A 22,612-nucleotide genomic window follows, 5' to 3' on the forward strand; every position below is an offset into this window, starting at 1 on the left:
TAAATGTGTGTGTTTATAGATGTGTGTGTGTGTGTATGTGTTTATAGATGTGTGTGTATGTGTTTATAAATGTGTGTGTTTATAGAGGTGTGGGTTTATAAATGTGTGTGTTTATAGATGTGTGTGTATGTGTTTATAGATGTGTATGTGTGTGTTGATAGATGTGTGTGTTTATAGATGTGTGTGTATGTGTTTATAGATGTGTGTGTTTATAAATGTGTGTGTGTGTATGTGTTTATAGATGTGTGTGTTTGTAGATGTGTGTATGTGTTTATAGATGTGTGTGTATGTGTTTATAGATGTGTATGTGTGTGTGTTTATAAATGTATGTGTTTATAGATGTGTGTGTTTATAAATGTGTGTGTTTATAGATGTGTGTGTATGTGTTTATAAATGTGTGTGTTTATAGATGTGTGTGTATGTGTTTATAGATGTGTATGTGTGTGTTGATAGATGTGTGTGTTTATAGATGTGTGTGTATGTGTTTATAAATGTGTGCGGTTATAGATGTGTGTGTATGTGTTTATAGATGTGTGTGTATGTGTTTATAGATGTGTATGTGTGTGTGTTTATAAATGTATGTGTTTATAGATGTGTGTGTTTATAAATGTGTGTGTTTATAGATGTGTGTGTATGTGTTTATAGATGTGTGTGTATGTGTTGATAGATGTGTGTGTGTATGTGTTTATAGATGTGTGTGTTTATAGATGTGTGTGTATGTGTTTATAGATGTGTATGTGTGTGTGTTTATAAATGTGTGTGTTTATAGATGTGTGTGTTTATAAATGTGTGTGTTTATAGATGTGTGTGTATGTGTTTATAGATGTGTGTGTATGTGTTTATAAATGTGCGTGTTTATAGATGTGTGTGTGTGTGTTTATGTGTGTGTGTGTTTATGTGTGTGTGTGTTTATGTGTGTGTGTGTTTATAGATGTGTGTGTTTATAGATGTGTGTGTATGTGTTTATAGATGTGTGTGTATGTGTTTATAAATGTGCGTGTTTATAGATGTGTGTGTGTGTGTTTATAAATGTGTGTGTTTATAGATGTGTGTATGTGTTTATAGATGTGTGTGTATGTGTTTATAAATGTGTGTGTTTATAGATGTGTGTGTTTATAAATGTGTGTGTTTATAGATGTGTGTGTATGTGTTTATAGATGTGTATGTGTGTGTTGATAGATGTGTGTGTTTATAGATGTGTGTGTATGTGTTTATAAATCTGTGTGTTTATAGATGTGTGTGTTTATAAATGTGTGTGTGTATAGATGTGTGTGTATGTGTTTATAGATGTGTGTGTATGTGTTTATAGATGTCTGTGTTTGTAGATGTGTGTGTATGTGTTTATAGATGTGTATGTGTGTGTGTTTATAAATGTATGTGTTTATAGATGTGTGTGTTTATAAATGCGTGTGTTTATAGATGTGTGTGTATGTGTTTATAGATGTGTGTGTATGTGTTTATAGATGTGTGTCTATGTGTTTATAAATGTGTTTGCTTATAGATCGGTGTGTATGTGTTTATAGATGTGCATGTGTGTGTTGATAGATGTGTGTGTTTATAGATGTGTGTGTATGTGTTTATAAATGTGTGTGTTTATAGATGTGTGTGTATGTGTTTATAGATGTGTATGTGTGTGTGTTTATAAATGTATGTGTTTATAGATGTGTGTGTTTATAAATGTGTGTGTTTATAGATGTGTGTGTATGTGTTTATAGATGTGTGTGTATGTGTTTATAGATGTGTGTGTTTATAGATGTGTGTGTATGTGTTGATAGATGTGTGTGTTTATAGATGTGTGTGTATGTGTTTATAGATGTGTGTATGTGTTTATAGATGTGTGTGTTTATAGATGTGTGTGTATGTGTTTATAGATGTGTATGTGTGTGTGTTTATAAATTTATGTGTTTATAGATGTGTGTGTTTATAGATGTGTGTGTTTATAGATGTGTGTGTTTATAAATGTGTGTGTTTATAGATGTGTGTGTATGTGTTTATAGATGTGTGTGTATGTGTTTATAAATGTGTGTGTTTATAGATGTGTGTGTGTGTGTGTTTATGTGTGTGTGTGTTTATAGATGTGTGTGTTTATAGATGTGTGTGTTTATAGATGTGTGTGTATGTGTTTATAGATGTGTGTGTTTATAAATGTGTGTGTTTATAAATGTGTGTGTTTATAGATGTGTGTATGTGTTTATAGATGTGTGTGTATGTGTTTATAGATGTGTGTGTATGTGTTTATAGATGTGTATGTGTGTGTTTATAAATGTGTGTGTTTATAGATGTGTGTGTGTGTGTGTGTGTTTATAGATGTGTGTGTTTATAAATGTGTGTGTTTATAGATGTGTGTGTATGTGTTTATAGATGTGTATGTGTGTGTGTTTATAAATGTGTGTGTTTATAGATGTGTGTGTTTATAGATGTGTGTGTATGTGTTTATAGATGTGTATGTGTGTGTGTTTATAAATGTGTGTGTTTATAGATGTGTGTATGTGTGTGTGTTTATAAATGTATGTGTTTATAGATGTGTGTGTTTATAAATGTGTGTGTTTATAGATGTGTGTGTATGTGTTTATAGATGTGTGTGTGTTTATAAATGTGTTTATAAATGTGTGTGTTTATAAATGTGTTTATAAATGTGTGTGTTTATAGATGTGTGTATGTGTTTATAGATGTGTGTGTTTATAAATGTGTGTGTTTATAGATGTGTGTGTGTTTATAGATGTGTGTGTATGTGTTTATAAATGTGTGTGTTTATAGATGTGTGTGTTTATAGATGTGTGTGTGTGTTTATAGATGTGTGTATGTGTTTATAAATGTGTGTGTTTATAGGTGTGTGTATGTGTTTATAGATGTGTGTGTATGTGTTTATAGATGTGTATGTGTGTCTGTTTATAAATGTGTGTTTATAGATGTGTGTGTTTGTGTATGTGTGTGTATGTGTTTATAGATGTGTGTGTATGTGTTTATAGATGAGGATGTGTGTGTATGTGTTTATAGATGTGTATGTGTGTGTGTGTATGTGTTTATAGATGTGTATGTGTGTGTGTGTGTATGTGTGTGTGTGTGTGTGTGTGTATGTGTTTATACATGTGTATGTGTATGTGTTTATAGATGTGTATGTGTGTGTGTGCGTGTGTGTATGTGTTTATAGATGTGTGTGTATGTGTTTATAAATGTGTGTGTGTTTATAGATGTGTGTGTGTTTATAAATGTGTGTGTGTTTATAGATGTGTATGTGTGTGTGTTTGTGTATGTGTTTATAGATGTGTATGTGTGTGTGTTTGTGTATGTGTTTATAGATGTGTATGTGTGTGTGTGTGTGTATAGATGTGTGTGTGTGTGTGTGTGTGTGTTTATAGATATGTGTGTGTGTGTGATCCCGGTGAGTGCTACCTCCGACGTGTAATTTTTATGCATGTCTTTGTTAAATACCCATAACTTGTGTAAACAAGTGAATGCAAAGCTGTCACCTCTGAGAAGAAATAAACGAGTGAAGCCGGGAGTCCAGCGATGAAGCCTCTGGAGGCTCAAGTGTTTATTTCTGCCTGTTTTTTTTTTTTATTATAACTCGTGGGCCCTGGGACTTGGAACAGACCTGCCTGCTGTACTGCTTGAGCCTTAGATCATTGCCTTGTCACCAAGCCCAGATGTGCTTCGACCATGGCGGATGGGGAGGGATCATACGTTCGTTATTATTATTATTATTATTGGCAAATTATACGACCATTATTATTGTTGTCGATATCATTAGTATTGATATATGTTTTGTTACAATGTTATCATTGTTTTTAGTTATTTTGTAATTGGAATGCCATGCCGTGGAAGGACCTATTAAGCTGCTCAATCCACTTTAAAATGGCGTGCGTTTAAAACATGGAAATTATTCCGTGTTCTTTGGAGTTGATTAACCGAATCAACTCAGCATATCATGGTAATCAATTTGGTATATCACATTCTACATCAGAAAGCTCTAGTAGACCTTCATTAAAAAGAAAATAATAAGAATAAAAAAGGTATTCAATGAGTGATGAGAGTTCAGTATTCTTCAGCTGAGCATGAAAAAAAAATAAAACAGAATAATGAAAAAGCACAAGACCCTCCAATTAACCACAACAAATGTGAAAGATCCACATTAGCGTGAACAAAAATTAATAACTCCAATGTTGTGCTCACGGCTAACTTCGGATCCCGTTTGTCCCGGTCTGCACAACCGCACGCGTGTTAATGCCTCGAAACCCCGTTTTCTCCTGACAGACACAGAGACACATCTTATTGCTTTGGAACATTATATTGCCCCTGACAGACACGGATACGCATCTTATTGTCTCGTATTACATTGTTGTTTTATACAAACTGAGTTGCTGATGCTCTGCTAATTGTTACCTACAGCTCATTGTCAATACCGCAAACTTCCTTTCGTGTTTCCTGCAAGACAAACCAAATTTTGAACTCCACATCCAGTCATCCGCTTGCTGTGTAACGTATGGTTGCATGGAGGTACGCACGCTGGATTTGAATCCTGACCCAGCTATAAACTGTCACCTCGTTGTTTCACAGGCAGGGTGATGCATAGTGCCGTTCCTCGGATGGATGTTAACCTGACGTCCCATCTGCCAGCATTAGATGGTAGATGTTAAAGATCCCACAGTGTCCTTCGCGAAGAGTAGGCGAGCTATCTTGGGCACCAGGAACAAATTCCGCATTACAGTACTCAACTATGGGGGGGGGGGGCACTGCATTAGCAGTACAACAGCACCTCCAACAAATGATGCTATCTGCAAATGAAAAGAAGATCTAAGAAACTACAAAACATTTTTTACCTCGGTGGAAGGAGGTTATGTTTTCACCCCTCTCTGTCTGTCAGTCTGCCTGTCTGTGAGCAGGATATCTCAAAAAGTTATAGACTGATTCGGACAAGGTTGGAGATGTGCCAGGACTCGTTTATTCAATTTTGGTGAAGATCACATACGATATTGTTTTAAAAAATAATTCTCTGAGTGATTCTTCAGCATTGTCAGATGGGGCCAAAAAAGATTTTATATGATATATATATATATATATATATATATATATATATATATATATATATATATATATATATATATAATATAGTCAAGGCTCTTGGAAAAGCTGACACAGAACAAATCAGGACACAACATAACAAAGGGAACAGCAGGAGAAAGAGCAATCAACAACAGCAGGGCAGAGGGAGAAAGTAGATGGAGACGGACAAACACGGAATGCAGGTAACAAATAGGGGTAGGGGAGAATGCAACCAGTGGACAGGATGGATACGTAAGCAAAATTTTGGAAACATAAGCATGGAACGAGCAGAGGGTGCAAGACCAGAAAGGAGGCCGGCCATAGAAGACAGAGACCACCGACCTGTCTGAGATGGCAAAGTGATTGGCCCATAGACTCAGCTTCCTTGCGGGAGATTCCAATGATCTTGAAGGCCTTGGTTTCCACGGCATCAAGCTGAGCAAGATGTGAGGCAGGGGAGCCAGCCCGGAGGGGAGAGGTGTACTCTATCAGGCTGCAGATGAAGGCTATGTAGGTGGACAGGAGTTCAGGTGTGCCAAGGAAGGACTTTGTATGACAGAGGATGCCCAAGCTGGCTTTGGAGGCCAACTTTGAAATGTGATTTGCCCAAGACAGATCATGGCTGATAGTGAGACACAGGAGTTTGAATGACTGAACCTCCTCAAGAGGATTGTTAAGAGAGTAGATTGGAGGGTTTGCCAAACTGTTCTTTCACAGAGAGATCGTGAGAGTGTGACATTTGTCAGGATTTGAAGACGTATTCCAAGTGTTTGACTCGTTCATGATTTTTTTTTCAAGGTCTGAAGAGAGGGAAGAGGCTGCAACGTGCCTGTCTGAAGGATGAGGGATGTCACGGCAGAGGGTGGAGTCTTCAGCAAATTATGTAAAGAGTATTTGGTCAGAGAGATCATTGATGAAGATAAGGAATAGAACTGCACCCAAATCACTGCTTGGGTCACTCCAGCCTTGGCAGGAAGAGGAGATGAAAGGATTCCATTGAGTGCCACACATTGGATACGAGAGTAGATGAAGTCAGTAAGCCTGTGTGGAGTCGGCCTTGGATGCCATAGGCAGATTGTTTGGAGAGCAAGGCAGGATGCCAGGCTGTATCAAAAGCACAAGATATGTCCAGAGAGATGGCCCTGATCTCATGACTGACATTGAGGGCCTTCATCCACTGTTGGTTGAGTAGAAGCAGCATGTCCAACCAAATTGTTTGAAACCAAATTGGTGATCTGAGATGATGTTTCTGCAGAAAAGGAAGGATTTAATATCAATTGTGATGGCATGATGGTGCTAATGATTGGAAGCAAGCTGATGGGTCTGTAGTTAAGTAGATCAGTTTTTGTACCTTTTTATGCAATGCGGTGATGTGAGCTGGCTTTCAAGTAGATGGAAGATGATCGAGTGCAAGATACGGTGAAAAGGGCAGAGAGAGGATGTGCAAGAGCAGCAGAGCAGGTTTTTAGGACATGTGAGCTGATGCCATTATGGTTCAGTGGCAGAGTCAGAGTGGAGGGTTGAAATAACTTTCTCCATCATCTTCGGTGCAAGAGGCAGAGTTCAGGAGCAGTTGCGTTTGACAGGGAAGGATGGGTACTGAGAGTGAGGGTTTTGGGACACAAGATTTGGAAGCAAACACAGAATTGAAGCATTCGGCCTTCTCACGAGCAGAATCAGCTGTGGTGCCATTTGAAGAGATGGAAGGGGAGCATGCACCAGAGAAGGACTTAACAAGGTGCCACCAGGTTTTAGAGGAGGGAGACAGGTTTGAAAGTTTATTCTTGAGATTGGACAGATGTTGTTTTCTCGCTCTCCTGAGACAAGTGTGGACTTTTTGGAATGCACTGAGATTGCCTTTGGTCAGACTTGCCTTGCAGGAAGAGAAGGCAAGTTGTTTCAGAGCAATTTGCCTCACCACAGGATTCATTGTACCATGGGTGGGAAGAGGGGTAAGATATTTGAAGACGAGATGGGATAAATCTGTGCATGAGAGAGGGAGCAGGTTTCTATGGAATAAGATTCTATGGAATTCTATGGAATAGGATGTTAACCCAGGCTAAGTTAACATCAGGGGCAGTAGATCTGGGAGACTAGTCCTGAAGAGAGATGGCTGCTTGCAGTCCCTGCCATTCCACCTGACTGAACGACCAGACTCGCTGGCATTGAGGCAATTCTCTGAGAATAGCCTGTGATGTTGACTTTCACAAGCATATGATCTCCAACATCAACTCATGTGGCTTGCCAGTTGGTAAGGCTCACTTCATGTTGATTCATACATATGTCTACGTCAGTGGTGCATACTGTTTATTTGATAACTAATGCATATCTTGAATATTGTAATCGATAAAAGATATACATATCTTTTTAGTATGTATGGTTGCTCGTGTTAAATTTGGTGCATCTATCAAGTCCTGAACACTCAGGTAAAATAAGTCCAACAAAATGTACTGTTTTGCAAAACATCAATGTCTACATCATCAGCAGGTATGAGCAGAGGATAGAGCTTTCAGCACTTGAAGAAAGAAAACTTTCCCACCTATAATCTTATGCTGCTGCTGTGCATGCTGGATTGAAAAGTGCTGCGATGACATGTCGTGATTTTTTCTCTCTACGGCACTCGTTTCTGGAAGGAAGATGAAGCTCGATGCCACAAGCGAATTGGCAGCACCTTTTGAATTCATCCTTCAGCAAAAGTCCAAAAACGGGAAGCATTTTCAGGCAGGTAAACCAAAGAATTGAAGAGATTCACAGCACGTTTACTATCGTGAAGCATGGCATCCTTCGAACAAAAAGCAAACAAAACTAGAACTGTACTCCGTAGAGCACATCCCTCCGCCAGGCTGAGCAGTTTACGTTTTGTATCCCAGTGATAGGCCGGATCTACATCCAGACCTTACCCAAAATCCTAATTGGCTTGTTCTGGTCACCTCCCCCACTTATCCATCAAGTTTTTCTTCATAATCCATCCATAACGTTTTGAAATATCATGCTATATAGTACTGTACTGTGTATCGTTTTTGGCTCCATCTCTCAATGCTTTAGAATTTAAAAAATTCTCGTATCCGCATCCAGATCATCACAAAAATCGATTCAATTCATTCTTGTCACACACCCAACCTGTCCATCAAGTTTCGTCCGAATCTGTCCATAACATTTTGAGATATCCTGTTCACAGACAGGGGTGAAGACATGACCTCCATCTTCCTTCGGTGGCAGGAGTAATAATGCATGGTCTTGTGGGGATATTCTACGTTTGTCTGAGCAGGGAGTGCTGTCATCAGCAGCTCAAACTTGACAATCCCCATTTGTTTTTTTTCTTCATTCTTTTCATTCAATTTTCGCTGATGGTGTAGCCCAGACCTCGAGGTACATGTACTCGCCTTTGGGTTTTCAATCCTCGGGTCGAACCTCGACCCAGCTATAAACTGTCACCCTAGAGTTTTGCATGCAGTGTGACGCACCAACTTGTGCACTATCCATCCAAAGGACATTGATCTGGAAGACCCTTTTGCCAATATTGACCGTTGATGGATGTTACATTTTGGATGATCCTCATGTCATTACGGTACCTATAATGTCAATTTAATTGCAGCTATGTAATTGGTCAATAGTGTATTGCATTCACCAAGTTGTCATTTTTCTTGATTGAATAATCTGCAACTGCGAAGGTTTAAAATCTGATTGCATGTATTGGTTCTATTGGTTGAAGTCACGTTTCCAAGCGTATTTTTCTGATTTGGACAAAATGTAAAGAATGGAACGTTAAATATGTTCTGTTATAAACTGCTCTTGATAAGACATGAAATTGAATAAACAAATTGCCGATAATTTAATTAATCAATTCTCAAGAAAATGCTCTCAAGTGAATGTTTTGTAAAGCCGATTTTAAAGGGTATGCTTATCTATGTAAGCCATGTGCCTACCAAGGTCACACGCTTTCATAATACTGAGCTTGGACACAGGTTTCTGAAGGGTAAGAATATTAAGACCCACACATTAATGTAGGACATTGGATTCAAACCTGTGTTTTCTTAATACTGGATTTGACAACTTCAGAGAGCAATCGACATCAGAGTACCCAGATAAATGATTTTGGAAATATGTGATTAGTTTTCAAAGCAATTGAGACATTATTAGCTCACCTGGACTTTCGTCAGGTGAGCTTATGCGACCGAGCAGTGTCTGTAGCTGTGCGAGTCATTGAGTCAGTCTGTAAACACCTCAGTCATTCTTGCTTGAACCAAACACACGATTTTGATGAAACTTTGCTGCAAGCTTCATAATCTGATGTCCAACGAAGGTTTATTAATGTGGGAGAATTGCATGCTCAGCCAGTGGATTGCCCAAATAGCACAGATGGCAGAGCACTGGTATGGATCATCAGATGACCTGGGTTTGATTCCTGGTCTGGGCATGTAATTTTATTTATTTATATTCATATTATGTTTGTTTGCCTGTTCATTTGTAAAGTGTAGAAAAGGTTGTGACATGGTTGGAAGTGGCAACATGGAGGCACAGCTGGAAGGGGAAGTGCGGAGGCACGGCTTGAATGGGCAGTGCGGAGGCACGGCTGGAAGGAGCAGTGCGGCGACATGGTTGAAATTATGATTTTTAACAAAGAACCCCCCACTCCCTCCACCTCAAAATTATAATATTTTCTGTCCCGTTGTCTGTCCCCTTTCCGATCCCCTTTCTCACCGCTTTGTGCATCATCACCAAATGTTTTAGAGATGATTCACAATATCTTGCAAGTCCACTTGTAGCATCTAAGTTCCTCCTTTTATTCCGTTCGTACCAGTCAAACGACTTTTGACAAAGCATTCACCATACCAGATGACGTCACTGCATTTCAATGGGTGGAATGTCAAGGCCAAGATCACAAGATTGTTATCTCCATTTATTCCACTCTTCGAGTGATCGTTGTTTTGTGGCTCTCTTGTCATATCAAATGCCATTCCATCCCATCACCCATCCTTGACTGGTATATTTAGTTGTAGCGGATAGACATTTTATTATACAATTCTGAGTTTGCAGAAATTATTACTGGAACATCTTGCTATGTTTTCTAAAAAAAAATTCCACAATTTGTTTTCCACCAGCTGATGTTGCCATGGATTCACTGCTGGAACTAAATGATGAAGCTCGATTAACTGTAGTCTCTGAAGAAAATAATACACTTGCACAGGACACTGGAAATGGATCTTCAGTTCCAACATCCTCTCTTGGTGCACATTGTGTACTAGAGCCAATTGATGTCACCATCTCTCCAGAAAAAAATCGCACAAATGATTATAAAATGGACATTCATCAGGGTGGCATGAAGAACAGTACTTGTGGAGATGCACCAGATAATTTTTACCCGAAAAACAAGCAGATTCAAAATTCTCAAGCATTTCCTCTTCCGAGTGGTGATGTCATGCTGAACCAGCCACCGGGAGATTCCGATCATCTTGAAACGCTTTCGTATACAACTTTTATCCCTGGAAACGTATCACATGGTTTAGGACAAAAGATGGACTCTTCACATTTTGATGCATTAAATGACAGAAACCTGGACACAAAATACTGTCAAAATGAAACCAATAATCAGCATCCATTCATAGGAAATGTTACACAAAGTGATTTTTATAAGTATAATTGTGTCAGTAGCCTTGTCACCTCTGTTGATAATATTTGTGATGCTGGTTGCATGGATGAGCTGATTATGGAGGATCCTAAAGATACTGTCAACAAGAAATGTGCTGTCACTGCAGAAGCTCCTTCACTTGTGTCACCAAATATTATTGGTTCTGAGAAGAGTGAGATAGAGTGTTCAGGTTCTACAAAGGCTCCGCCAGTTCTGTGTGAAGATGATGAGAAGAGCAAAGCAAACATAACTATAAATCCCACAGTTGTTGCATCAGAGACACGTAATGCCAAACTGAATTCGTCTGATACCATACTCAGTTCGTCAGATTATTTTCAGGCTTCCAACACCTTGCCCTTCGAAGATCCGCTTGGCCATGTAACTATGCCTCAAGTCTCTCTCATGCCAACTTGGAGAACTTGGCGGAGTGCCCCACCTTCAGCAATTGCTGATTACTCAGGCATGCCTCCCTACCCTTTGAAAACACCTTGGCAGCAGGTATCATGGGCTGGAAAGTTCGTCCAGCACACTGAAGGGCAATGTGGTCCAAAGCCAACATGGCCAGCATTCATTGTTCCCAAAGTACCATATTGTGCAAAGGAATCTGCCACTCTGAACTGGAGGGTACAGCAGCCCAGCCCTGTTGCCAAAATACCAATAGTCAGGGGGCAGAAGATGCTCATCTTGCTTCGAGGTTTACCAGGCTCTGGGAAGTCAACACTGGCCAGGTAAGAATGGACGATTCTGCTCATTTTGAGTTGCTATCTTTTTTTTCATGTAAAGCTTTATAACTGAATAATTGAACTGTTTTAACCCTTCATAAATGATGTTTCACTTCTCAGAAAGATAAGAATGGAGAATAAAGATGCAGCAGTATTAAGCACTGATGATTATTTTGTGCGAGGCGGAATATATTCCTACAACCCTGATCTTCTCTCTGAGGCTCATGAATGGAATCACAAAAGAGGTAATGAAGTTCTGAATCCTGATCACTCTTTGATGAAGTACTTCTTCCATCTATGACATATAATTATTTGCTTTTCCTTCGAGATGAAATGTAAAAGTATTTTTTTATTAGTCACTGATGTTGCAATAATGCACCTTACAAAAACACATGATGTCATGGATATAGATTCTGTGGTTACTCTTTACTGCAGCACGTTTGGACTACGTCCACCTGCCAGTTGAACATCAATCGATTAAAGAAGCTTGGGTTTTGGGTTTCATTGAAATTCATATTGGGTTTCATTGAAAGATTCACTTCTCGCTCTTCATGGAAATTGATTTTTGAAAAAAAAAACCTGATCATTTATTTTGTGTTCTGCTGATCAGATGATGGATTTTGTTCCTTAATTGTAGATCAGAAAATTGTCCTTGTTGGAAATAAACAGCCATGTTCAGTTACTCATTTTGTCAATCACAATTCAAGTGTATTTTAAGAATGAATATCGATGATGATGCTATTATTAACATTGTCAACAAATATAGTAGTAGTAGTAGTAGGTCGTAGTTCTATCCTTTTCAAAAAATCTAATTATAGAATATTCTGTCTCAAAGAAGAAGTTCGGAAGCACACTTGCATGGTTCCTGCATCATCTTCGCTCAACAAGATTGCACAGTTGCTAGTTCTGAAGGAAGGGAAATCGCCCTCAACAAACCTCAATCAATTTTGTTTGGTTTTGTGTGTCGTCGAGTGTGCTGTGAGATCAATCAATGATGTAGTGTCATTGCAAGGATACCTTGCCTTTAGTTATATGGAGTTAGCAGCTGTTTTGGCCAGTAGCCAAAAAAACAAAACGAGCACGTAATATGACTTGCTCCTGACTGCCATATGCTAGCGAGTTTCCTTTGTTTTGATTGATGTGCCTTTAATGTGCAGAACTTTTGGCATAGGCTTTGTAGAGGGGGTAACATCCCACAGATGTGGCTTTGCTGGTTCACAAATTTCACACAATTATGTGACCAAAATTGGTTGGCAAATTGTGCACTTTGAATTGGTGAACAAGGCAATATTGGCTTCACCCCTCAAGCTTGAATAGCAACGTGTGATATTTGCTTGCCGTGATGGTTTTAATGGCTGCAACAGGTGCCACTTTTTCTTGTTCTACAAAAGCATGTAATTCCAGAACCAAATGGCGGTGTGCTTTATTTAATGCCCCAGAAATTAATGAACAGGACAGTAAAAAGCCTTGCATATATATGACAGAGCTTCCACAAGGAGAGTTCAGTCACTTGTCCTACATGGTTCCATCTGTGATCCCATTAGCCAGCTGGATATGTGGTGTATGACGTCGTCTGGCATGTAAGTAGGAAAACAACTGAGTTCTATCTCTTCCTGTTTCTGACACTGGCAAGTTTTGAACTTGTGAGTGGAGATGAGGAATCATTTCAAACATTCTTGTGTCCTGAGCATTTTCGTTATGATTTGAAACATTTCCAGTATGGTGAGTCCTTGTGATGTTAAAGCGAGGGGTATTCTCACATATCGTAAGTGTGACTTTAGCCTGTTGAGGACAAACCACTGAGCATTTAATGGGAAACTTTTTTTTTGTATCACTAAGAGATGTATGTGGTTGTTGATTTTTGTCATCACTGAGAGGTGTAGCCACAGACAAAATAGACAATAACACGAGACAAGATATCACAAAATAGATCTTGCACTCATAAATGTCAATGTGTGTCAGTGTGTCTCCTCCAAAACTCCAAAGCCGTGAAACCTAGCAGCTTGAATCTTTGCATGCACACCAAGAAAACTCCAAGGAAGTGCATCACTGAAAATTGGGCATTTGGGTTAATTAAAACACCCCTTTTGAAGATAATTAACCACCTTATTTAATTATAAGTGGTTCGTGGTTCGACTGACTTAGTGGTTCGTGCTCCGTCACCCTGAGCGAGCGGTTCGTGCTCCGTCACCCTGAGCGAGCGGTTCGTGCTCCGTCACCCTGAGCGAGCGGTTCGTGCTCCGTCACCCTGAGTGAGCGGTTCGTGCTCCGTCACCCTGAGCGAGCGGTTCGTGCTCCGTCACCCTGAGCGAGCGGTTCGTGCTCCGTCACCCTGAGCGAGCGGTTCGTGCTCCCTCACCCTGAGCGAGCGGTTCGTGCTCCGTCACCCTGAGCGAGCGGTTCGTGCTCCGTCACCCTGAGCGAGCGGTTCGTGCTCCGTCACCCTGAGCGAGCGGTTCGTGCTCCGTCACCCTGAGCGAGCGGTTCGTGCTCCGTCACCCTGAGCGAGCGGTTCGTGCTCCCGTCACCCTGAGCGAGCGGTTCGTGCTCCGTCACCCTGAGCGAGCGGTTCGTGCTCCTCGCTCCACCACCCCTCCTCGCTCCACCACCCCTCCTCGCTCCACCACCCCTCCTCCCTCTTTTCCCCTCCACCTCTACACTCTCCCCGCTCTCTCTCTCCCTCTTCCCCCCGCTTTTTCTCCGCCCCCCCTTTGTGTTCCTGTCAGCGAAGTGGCAGGTAGTATGTGCTAGTAATAAATAAAAGTAAACAGTCCAGATGAAGTCGTTAAACAAAGCACCTTGAGAAAACCAGGAATCTCCAGACCACTTTGTGGAGGTGATTCGGATGATAATACAATCTTCAAAGTGCAATGAATATTGAGGGATCATTCCACATTTCTTCATTCCACCCTGATATCATCATATCGTCGGCGATGGAAGAAAACACTCTTTGGGGATGATGGTGAGAGGTGTATATTTTATTTATCATGACTAACTTGTAAGTACATCACACTCGGACTCAGAATGCCAAGGACTCGGACTCAGCCCGATTCCAGCAAAATTTAGTGCACAGTTAACCTTTTAGTGTACAGTATAAATAAAAAAGTAAAAAGGTCGTTTGGACCATCCTTTCCATATCGTACTCTTATCCTTTTCACATGATGCAGCCTTACAAGAATTCACTGACTGGTATTTGTGTGTTTGTTTGTTTGTCACGCTACTCCTACAGTTCTGGGCTAATTACGTCCAGACTTGCTACATAGGATGAGCATGGCCCCAATTAATGTATCGGGGTGTTTTTATCTTTGCTGGTGATCTTTGGGGGGGTCTTGGGTAGAGGAGGAAAGGGGGGGGGTGGGATGCAAATTCTCGATGTAAATGTCTATCGTGTAGTGCCACCTCCAGGTGGGGGAGGGTATTACAAGTCTCCACAATTTACAGTGCAGTATTCCTGTCCCCATGTTTTCCAGTGCAGTGAGGTGTTTTGAATTATAATCAATAGGTATGTTTTTGCTTCGTACACATAACTCAAGTTGTTTTTTTTTGTTTGCCTTTACAAAGCTGTTAGGTGCCAATACACCACCAAAATAAAGGTATGCGTCAGAAGAACGTGTTTCATGCTTGGAACAAGATCGCCCATAGGGCAGGTACTCTGCTGGCCATTCTAAATTAGCAAACAGGACGTAAAGATATCTTCTAAATACATTTTATAAATAACAAGGGACACCATTTATAGTATCAGGAAGAAAAGTCCCATGGATGTCGGTTCCAAGAAGTCATGCGATCATACACGTCGAGTGGAGAATTGTTTTGCTCAGGGTTACATGGCAAACGTTTTAAACAGTGAAAAACATTGACAGGTGTATATATGAGCTTGTATTCAGCTGGTTCAATTTCTTAATTTTATACATAATATATATTTTTTTCCATGTTAGATATAGGGTTTGCAGGGCCGATGTGTTAGGGTGAGGAATTTATGTGCATAAACATTAACTTATAAATCAGGGTTCGTTCGGCTTAGGGATTATAAATTTCTTTGTAAATTTTTGAAATTTAATGATATGGATGGAAACTTATTTTTGTAAAGGTTACATAATTCTACATGTGATTTTAAAACAAATCATATCACAGTGTGAAGGGGATTTGCAATACAGAAAGTGGTTGGATGTTCCTTTATGACAAAAAACAAAATAAACAAATTGGAACATAAATAAGGAGCAAAATTGAATATTTTTAACACGATTAATGGATCAAATAAGCTACCGAATTGTCTAAATATGGTCAGAATCTGTTTCCTCGACAGAAAGAAACTCAAAAATGTCTTTTTAAATATAAATTTATCTTGAAAAACAATATTTTTCAAATTTGCTCCTGGCAATCTGGAGTTGATCTCTGCGAAGTTTGGTGTATTTTTTTTGTGATGTAATACAGTACTTCAAAGTCAAACATCTTTATTTAAACTCACAGAGAGATGAAAGCTAACATCTAAGATCGTATTGTTACGTTTGAGGGGGGGGGGGTATGCATTCAAAGGGTAATTAGGATGTTTAATTAGGTATGCCATGCTGTTCGAGTTTACCAGGATCTCGATGTAATAAGTAGCAATTCAGTGGTGATAAGTTGTCTAGTAAATGTTCATTTCTTCAAGGGGGAAATGATAAATGTCACGTAATTAGATAGGGACACGGGATAGGGTAAGTGTGTCTGCGTAAACCCCTTTTGGTATTCTCTGAAGACTGGCCGTGACATCACAGGACAGTGCAGCGGATGGCTCCGCCCCGTGATCACGATTGGCGGAAGGCGATGGCGGTGGGCCAATAAACGGCTCGATTGGGAGTGACGAGGACGAAGGATAAGGTTCTGTTCGGGGTCGGAAAGGAAGAGAAAGAAGATTACAACCAAAAGATCGTGTTTTTTTGGTGGGGAGGCTGTTGCGCGGGGAGCATCCTTGTTGTTGTGCTGATTCGATCGTGTTCTTGATCGTGTCTTGGAGCCTTGCTGAGCCTCGTGCCTCACCTTGATTGGCTCTGGGGTTCTGCTGACTCGGAGTACGGGGTCGAACGGCGGGCGGACCTGCCTCCCTCTCCTGCTCGCAACTTGGCGCCAGAACTGGTTCCCTGGCGGCTGTGAGCAGACTTGGGCCAAGACCAGGAGGTCGACAGCACCACGGTTTCTCCTGCCCCCCTGACGAGAGCAAGGCCAGCTCGTCCGACGCCGATCCAGGGACAGTTGCGTCCACACCACGGTCCAGCCTGACCACCAGAAATAGCTACGTTTTGTGTGTGTGTGTGTGTGTGTGTGTGTGTGTGTGTGTGTGTGTGTGTGTGTGTGTGTGTGTGTGTGTGTGTGTGTGTGTGCTTGGTGCCTTAGAGGGATTGAGAACTGTATATTCATTGGAATTGTCTGTGTTTTTCCCCACGCCCGATCCCACACCATCCCGTCGAATCGCCCCGGATCCCTCTTCTTGCCGAGTCTTGTTATTTCTGGTAATAATTAGAAAAACAAAGAAACATCATCAACTCAGTGAAAAGTGACTCGTGCCACCTTCCTCGTCCCGTTTGCGGTAGAGCGATTAGAACCGCCATGTTTGGGTTATAAATAAATAAACCGCCTCCATCGTTTCGGCTCATTCTACGTTGGCGGGACTGTTCAAGTCCCGTGGACGTCACATTGGTGTCAGGGTGTTGGATGTTCGAACCCCTCTAAATTATATACCAGGATTAAAATCTCGCCACGAATTGGAATATAAAATTACTACAGAAAAGCGCGCGAGCGTGGGAAAATTTTGGCGGGATTTTTCAAATTTAAATTAATTGGCGGCAAACGGGACTTCTGCACCATGGCGGATGTGCAGATGTTTGAGGAGGAAGGCCACGTGTCTGGCAGCGAGTCGGGGGAAGAAGGGAGAGACGGGGGTAGGGTTGGAACCTCCCCCATTCCGAGCGTGGACCGTGCTTCATCGCCCATAACGGAGCCGGCAGTGCCGGAAACCGGTGCGATGACGATCCAGACACTGTTGGAACGTTTAATGAGTGCAATTACAGCACAGGGGGCAAAAATGATGGCACAGGGGGCACAAATGGCAGAAATGACGGCACAAATGGAAAATCAATTCGTGACACAGAGGGCAGACATGACGGCACAGGGGGCACAAATCGCAGAAATGACGGCACAAATGGAAAATCAATTCGTGACACAGAGGACAGAAATGACGGCACAGAGGGCAGAGATGGCGGATCGATTGGGGGTAATGGGGGAACAGTTGGGTGCACGGATTGATTTAATGAGGGATGAATTGGGGGAAAAGATGGAGAAAATGAAAACTGAGATGCAGGAGTGTGTGGATGTTAAATTGGGAGAAATACAAAGTAAATTCGAGGATAGATTGGAGGAAACAAAGGTAGAAATTACATTGGAGGGGGAAAATATACGGAAAAAATTGGTAGATAAAATTGATGCAACGAACATTCGGGTTGATAAAGTGGATGAAAGCCTGGAACGTCATCGTGCCTGTGTGGATGCTCGTATGCAGCTGCAAGTTGAAGAGTGGGGAGAGCTGAGGAAGCAAGGGATGAATTTGGCGGAGGAGGTAAAAGGATTGGAGGCTCGTTTGGACGAACAAGATAAAATTATGAGCCAAGATTAAGTCTTGGATAAAGGCCTGGTAGAGCCATCTTTTGTAAGTAGAGTGTCCGGGTTGGTTGAGGAGCAGCTACAAACTCGTGACGGAGCCTTGGAGGAGGTTGTGCGGGCCCAGAAGATCCTGCGGGAAGAGATGAATCGGTCCATTCAACGTTTGGAACAGGAGGCAAAATTGACCCATGAGACCCTCACCACAAAACATCTTTGGCCACAGTGGGCTCCGAAATTGGATACGCAGCCACAAGGGTGTTTGATCCCTGGGCTGGATTCGGACAAGGGAGAAACTGAGAAGCGGGCCACCGTAAAAGTGATCCCCCAGGTAAATTTCGACGGGTCAGGGAGCGTTGAAGCTTTTCTGACACAATTTGAGTGCATTTCCCGACTAAACGGGTGGAATGAGCGGGAACGTACAGGGAATTTGGTGGCGACGTTGCGGGGACCAGCCGCAGATGTGTTAAACATGATCGCGGAGGGGATGTTGACCAGCTCCCACATTTGCGAGGCGTTGAGCCGTCGGTTTGGGTTCGTGGCAAACTGTGATCTGGTGCGGGCCCAGCTCCAGCACCGCAGATTAAAGCCGGGTGAGACAGTGCAGGAGCTGGCACAGGACATTTACCAATCAGTCAGGATCGCGTATCGGGACCTTACAGTGGAGGCATGGGACAGACTGGCACTAGAGAAATTTTTAGCTGCTCTTCCTGACCCTGAGGTCCGAGCGCTAGTGGAGTTGCAGGATCCACCCACCGTTCACCCAGCGGCCGAGTGCGCGGCCAGGCTGGCCTCGTGGAGTCAGCCGGGTCGGGTTCCAGAGAGGCCATCGGTGACGATCCGACAGGCGGAGATCCAGGATCAGGGACGGGGGCTGGGAGAAATTGGCATTACCCAAATGTTTCAGGAAATTTGCCAGAAACTGTCGAGTTTGATAAAGGGTAATCCGGTAGTTAGTGCGCCAAAGCGGCAGGGTCCAGCCCAGCCAATAGAGCAATTCGATTATGGCCGAGGGGGTCCGGAACCGAAAGAGATATTACACCGATACCCACGGGGGCCTTTTATGGGGAGTTGTTTCCGGTGCGGGCGAAGAGGACACATGCAACGATATTGCCGGTACCCGGCGATAGAGGGACCCTCCAATAGACTTTTAGACTCGGAGAGGGTGAATCCTCCTGCTGAACCACCAGGTCTATCCGAGATGCCCTTTCATAGGTCGGGTCCGGAAATCACTGTCGGGGGTCGGGGAGACTAGATTGGGCTGAGCATATAGGGCCATGCTCGGCTGGTGAGATTGTGGCGAAGTGCCCTCTTTTGGTGAAAAAAATGAATTGTGGAAAAATTGGCATGGGTTTGTAAGTTCTGCTGGGTTTAGAGTGACAATCGGGACAGTGGGTAATTGGAAACAAAGCGGGCACAAGTGGCTGTCCAATGGCTGGTGCGTGGATCGGGTGAGAAGTGCTGTGTGAGTTGTTTTAAGTGAAGAAGTGAAATGTATGGTGCACACATTGTTTTTTTATTGGGCATGGTGTGGTAACAGGGAAGGTCATGGTCGGTGAAGTGTTAGAAATGCAGGTGTCACATGTAAGGCCGATGGGGTGGGAGAGTCATGTGGGTTTTGTGGGTGGGGATGATGTGCTTGTCCACAGGGATTGCTGAAGCTCACGGTGAGCGTGAATTGCGACCCCCTTCAAGGAGATTCACCACCTGGTGGCTAATGGTGACAGTGTCTGGAGGCAACTGGGAGAGGGTCTGGTTGGGCGACCAAGGCAGTGAGACCCCTTCCAGAGTGTTGTACGGGATTAGAGCTGATGGCTACCAGGGGGGAGGGAATCAAAGGGAGCGGGGCGGAGAAGCGTCCGGGTTGGACTAAAGCTTACCTGTGGGCATGGTTGCACCTGATATGCCCCCATCATCTTGTGGTAACCCACCCCACGGCCATGACGGGATTCAGCCTGCATGATTAAAATGAGGACCATGACCTAGAAATGTGATGATGACCATGGTGTGAGTGTTGTGAAGATGTGTGAGTCCCACTCGATCCCGCACAACTTGACAGGTGCAGCAAGGGCATGATGTCCGCATAATTTTGGGGCAAGCAAATTTGAAAATTGGCTCCCCAGGTTTACGCTGGGTCTATTAGCATCCACTGGGGGAGGCGGTCAAGTGTAAATATCCTGTGAATAATGTCGTTAAGGCTTAGAGTAGGAATGTAAAGTATAAGTGTTGTGTTTTTGTGGAACCTTTTGTTTCCCCTCCCCAGATCACTGGAAGAGTGCTGGGCAAGAGCGATGATCCGGAGGATGGAGTACAACTTCGCTCACTGCTCTCATGTGATAAAATAAAAAAAACAAAAAAAACGAATGATTGTTTAGGCGAGGATAAGGCCATAAGGGGGTAGTACATTAAGCAGGATAGGTAAGTTAGCTGCGACTCGCTGCCCATTGCCCCTCCTACTTTATTTCGTTAGGTTAATTAGGTGTGAGTCAGTGAGTGTTAAGGCTGGTACGGTAGCGCCTGTGATATACCTTGCAGGAGCTGCGGTACCAGAGGAGGGGGCAGTGTTACGTTTGAGGGGGGGGGGGGTATGCATTCAAAGGGTAATTAGGATGTTTAATTAGGTATGCCATGCTGTTCGAGTTTACCAGGATCTCGATGTAATAAGTAGCAATTCAGTGGTGATAAGTTGTCTAGTAAATGTTCATTTCTTCAAGGGGGAAATGATAAATGTCACGTAATTAGGCCAAAAAAAAAAAATGTTGCATTGGCGTAACCGGCCCGACCCTAAAAATTCCGCCGACCCTACAGTTTTTTTTTGTTTTTTTGCTATCGAAAAATTTTGCCGACCCTATTTTATTGCTATTTTTGTTGTTTTGCTATCGTTTTCAAGTATCTTGTTGATTGCGATCGCGATCGCAAAAACCCGGAAGTGTTTCGGACAGAACCCGCCGACAAAAAGGGTGGTACTCGAGCCAGGGGAGATTTTGGGAGGGATTTATTAGGAAAAATAAAAAAAAATAAAAAAAAAGATCCCGACCGACCTACCCTATTTTTCAGTGACCCGTTACGCCAATGCAACATTTTTTTTTTTTTGGCCTTAGATAGGGACACGGGATAGGGTAAGTGTGTCTGTGTAAACCCCTTTTGGTATTCTCTGAAGACTGGCCGTGACGTCACAGGACAGTGCAGCGGATGGCTCCGCCCCGTGATCACGATTGGCGGAAGGCGATGGCGGTGGGCCAATAAACGGCTCGATTGGGAGTGACGAGGACGAAGGATAAAAAGGTTTTGTTCGGGGTCGGAAAGGAAGAGGAAGAAGATTACAACCAAAAGATCGTGTTTTTTTGGTGGGGAGGCTGTTGCGCGGGGAGCATCCTTGTTGTTGTGCTGATTCGATCGTGTTCTTGATCGTGTCTTGGAGCCTTGCTGAGCCTCGTGCCTCACCTTGATTGGCTCTGGGGTTCTGCTGACTCGGAGTACGGGGTCGAACGGCGGGCGGACCTGCCTCCCTCTCCTGCTCGCAACTTGGCGCCAGAACTGGTTCCCTGGCGGCTGTGAGCAGACTTGGGCCAAGACCAGGAGGTCGACAGCACCACGGTTTCTCCTGCCCCCCTGACGAGAGCAAGGCCTGCTCGTCCGACGCCGATCCAGGGACAGTTGCATCCACTCCACGGTCCAGCCTGACCACCAGAAATAGCTACGTTGTGTGTGTGTGTGTGTGTGTGTGTGTGTGTGTGTGTGTGTGTGTGTGTGTGTGTGTGTGTGTGTGTGTGTGTGTGTGTGTGTGTGTGTGTGTGTGCTTGGCGCCTTAGAGGGATGTCATATTGGACGACTTGCTTTAATGGTTTCAGTGTTTTATTTTTGAGCCCTTGAAAGTACTGAAATGTCTTTTTTTTAATTTGCTGTAACAGTTAATATACAAGTCTCCCATCTCTCCTCTTACCAACAACATAACGCTTGTTTCAGTGACTATAAAGCACTTAAAAATGATGCCGATTATTATTATTTTGATTAAAATACAACCTAATTTCTCTTTTAGTCCTCATTAAACTTTCGTTTTTAATTCAACATTTCATGTCTATAAAATTAGGGTGTTTCATATTGCAACTTTTTTGCGCTAGTCAAGTTGGCTACCCGTCGTAGCTTTCCAATATGGATAAAAACCCCACTCGCCGATTTTTAGAATTTTCCTCCCAAAAATGGCCGCCGGCGGCCATTTTTTCCAAGATGGCGGCCTTTTTTCGCGTTTTGACACAGAAATCGACTCCTGCACCTGCTAAAATACGTTAATGTTACTTGATATGTGTATGTTTGTAGATGATTATGATTTCTATGTCTGCTCGCAGTCGGGGACAAGACATTAGGCATCCAATATGGCGGAAAAATCCAAAATGGCGTCCAAGATGGCCGATTTTTGGCCACTGAAAAGTTGTTCCCTCCGATGTGGGTTCCAATATGTCTAGTTATAGATTTTTGGGTGTGCTGAATTCGTTTTTATGCTCTAAAATGCAGTATATCTGTCACAGAGACGTCGACGGGGGTCATGCTCTCGCGTTAAGAAGTAGTTCTTGCAAGTCGGAAGAAGAAT

At 42.6% G+C, this 22,612-nt stretch overlaps 1 protein-coding gene across 11 annotated transcripts in view; it reads left to right on the forward strand.

Annotated features, from left to right (window-relative positions):
- Nucleotides 1-22,612, forward strand: part of N4BP2 (NEDD4 binding protein 2) — a 96,151-nt gene that overhangs the window by 28,170 nt on the left and 45,369 nt on the right. For 10 of the 11 annotated variants that reach the window (XR_015053297.1, XR_015053295.1, XR_015053296.1 and 7 more), the window contains exons 2-3: nt 10,146-11,400; nt 11,515-11,639. Coding sequence is in view for 8 of the 11 variants with exons in the window: in XM_085864110.1 (XP_085720236.1) it covers nt 10,146-11,400; nt 11,515-11,639 (1,380 nt within the window). In the remaining 3 variants the exon portion in view is untranslated. Of the gene's footprint in view, nt 1-8,603; nt 10,028-10,145; nt 11,401-11,514; nt 11,640-22,612 lie in introns of those variants that run through there. The other variant, XM_085864112.1, reaches the window with a different exon arrangement.

The sequence above is a fragment of the Eptatretus burgeri genome, chromosome 18, assembly GCF_056783735.1.
Source record: "Eptatretus burgeri isolate ZD-2024b chromosome 18, Ebu_testis_v1, whole genome shotgun sequence".
NCBI lineage: Eukaryota > Metazoa > Chordata > Myxini > Myxiniformes > Myxinidae > Eptatretus > Eptatretus burgeri.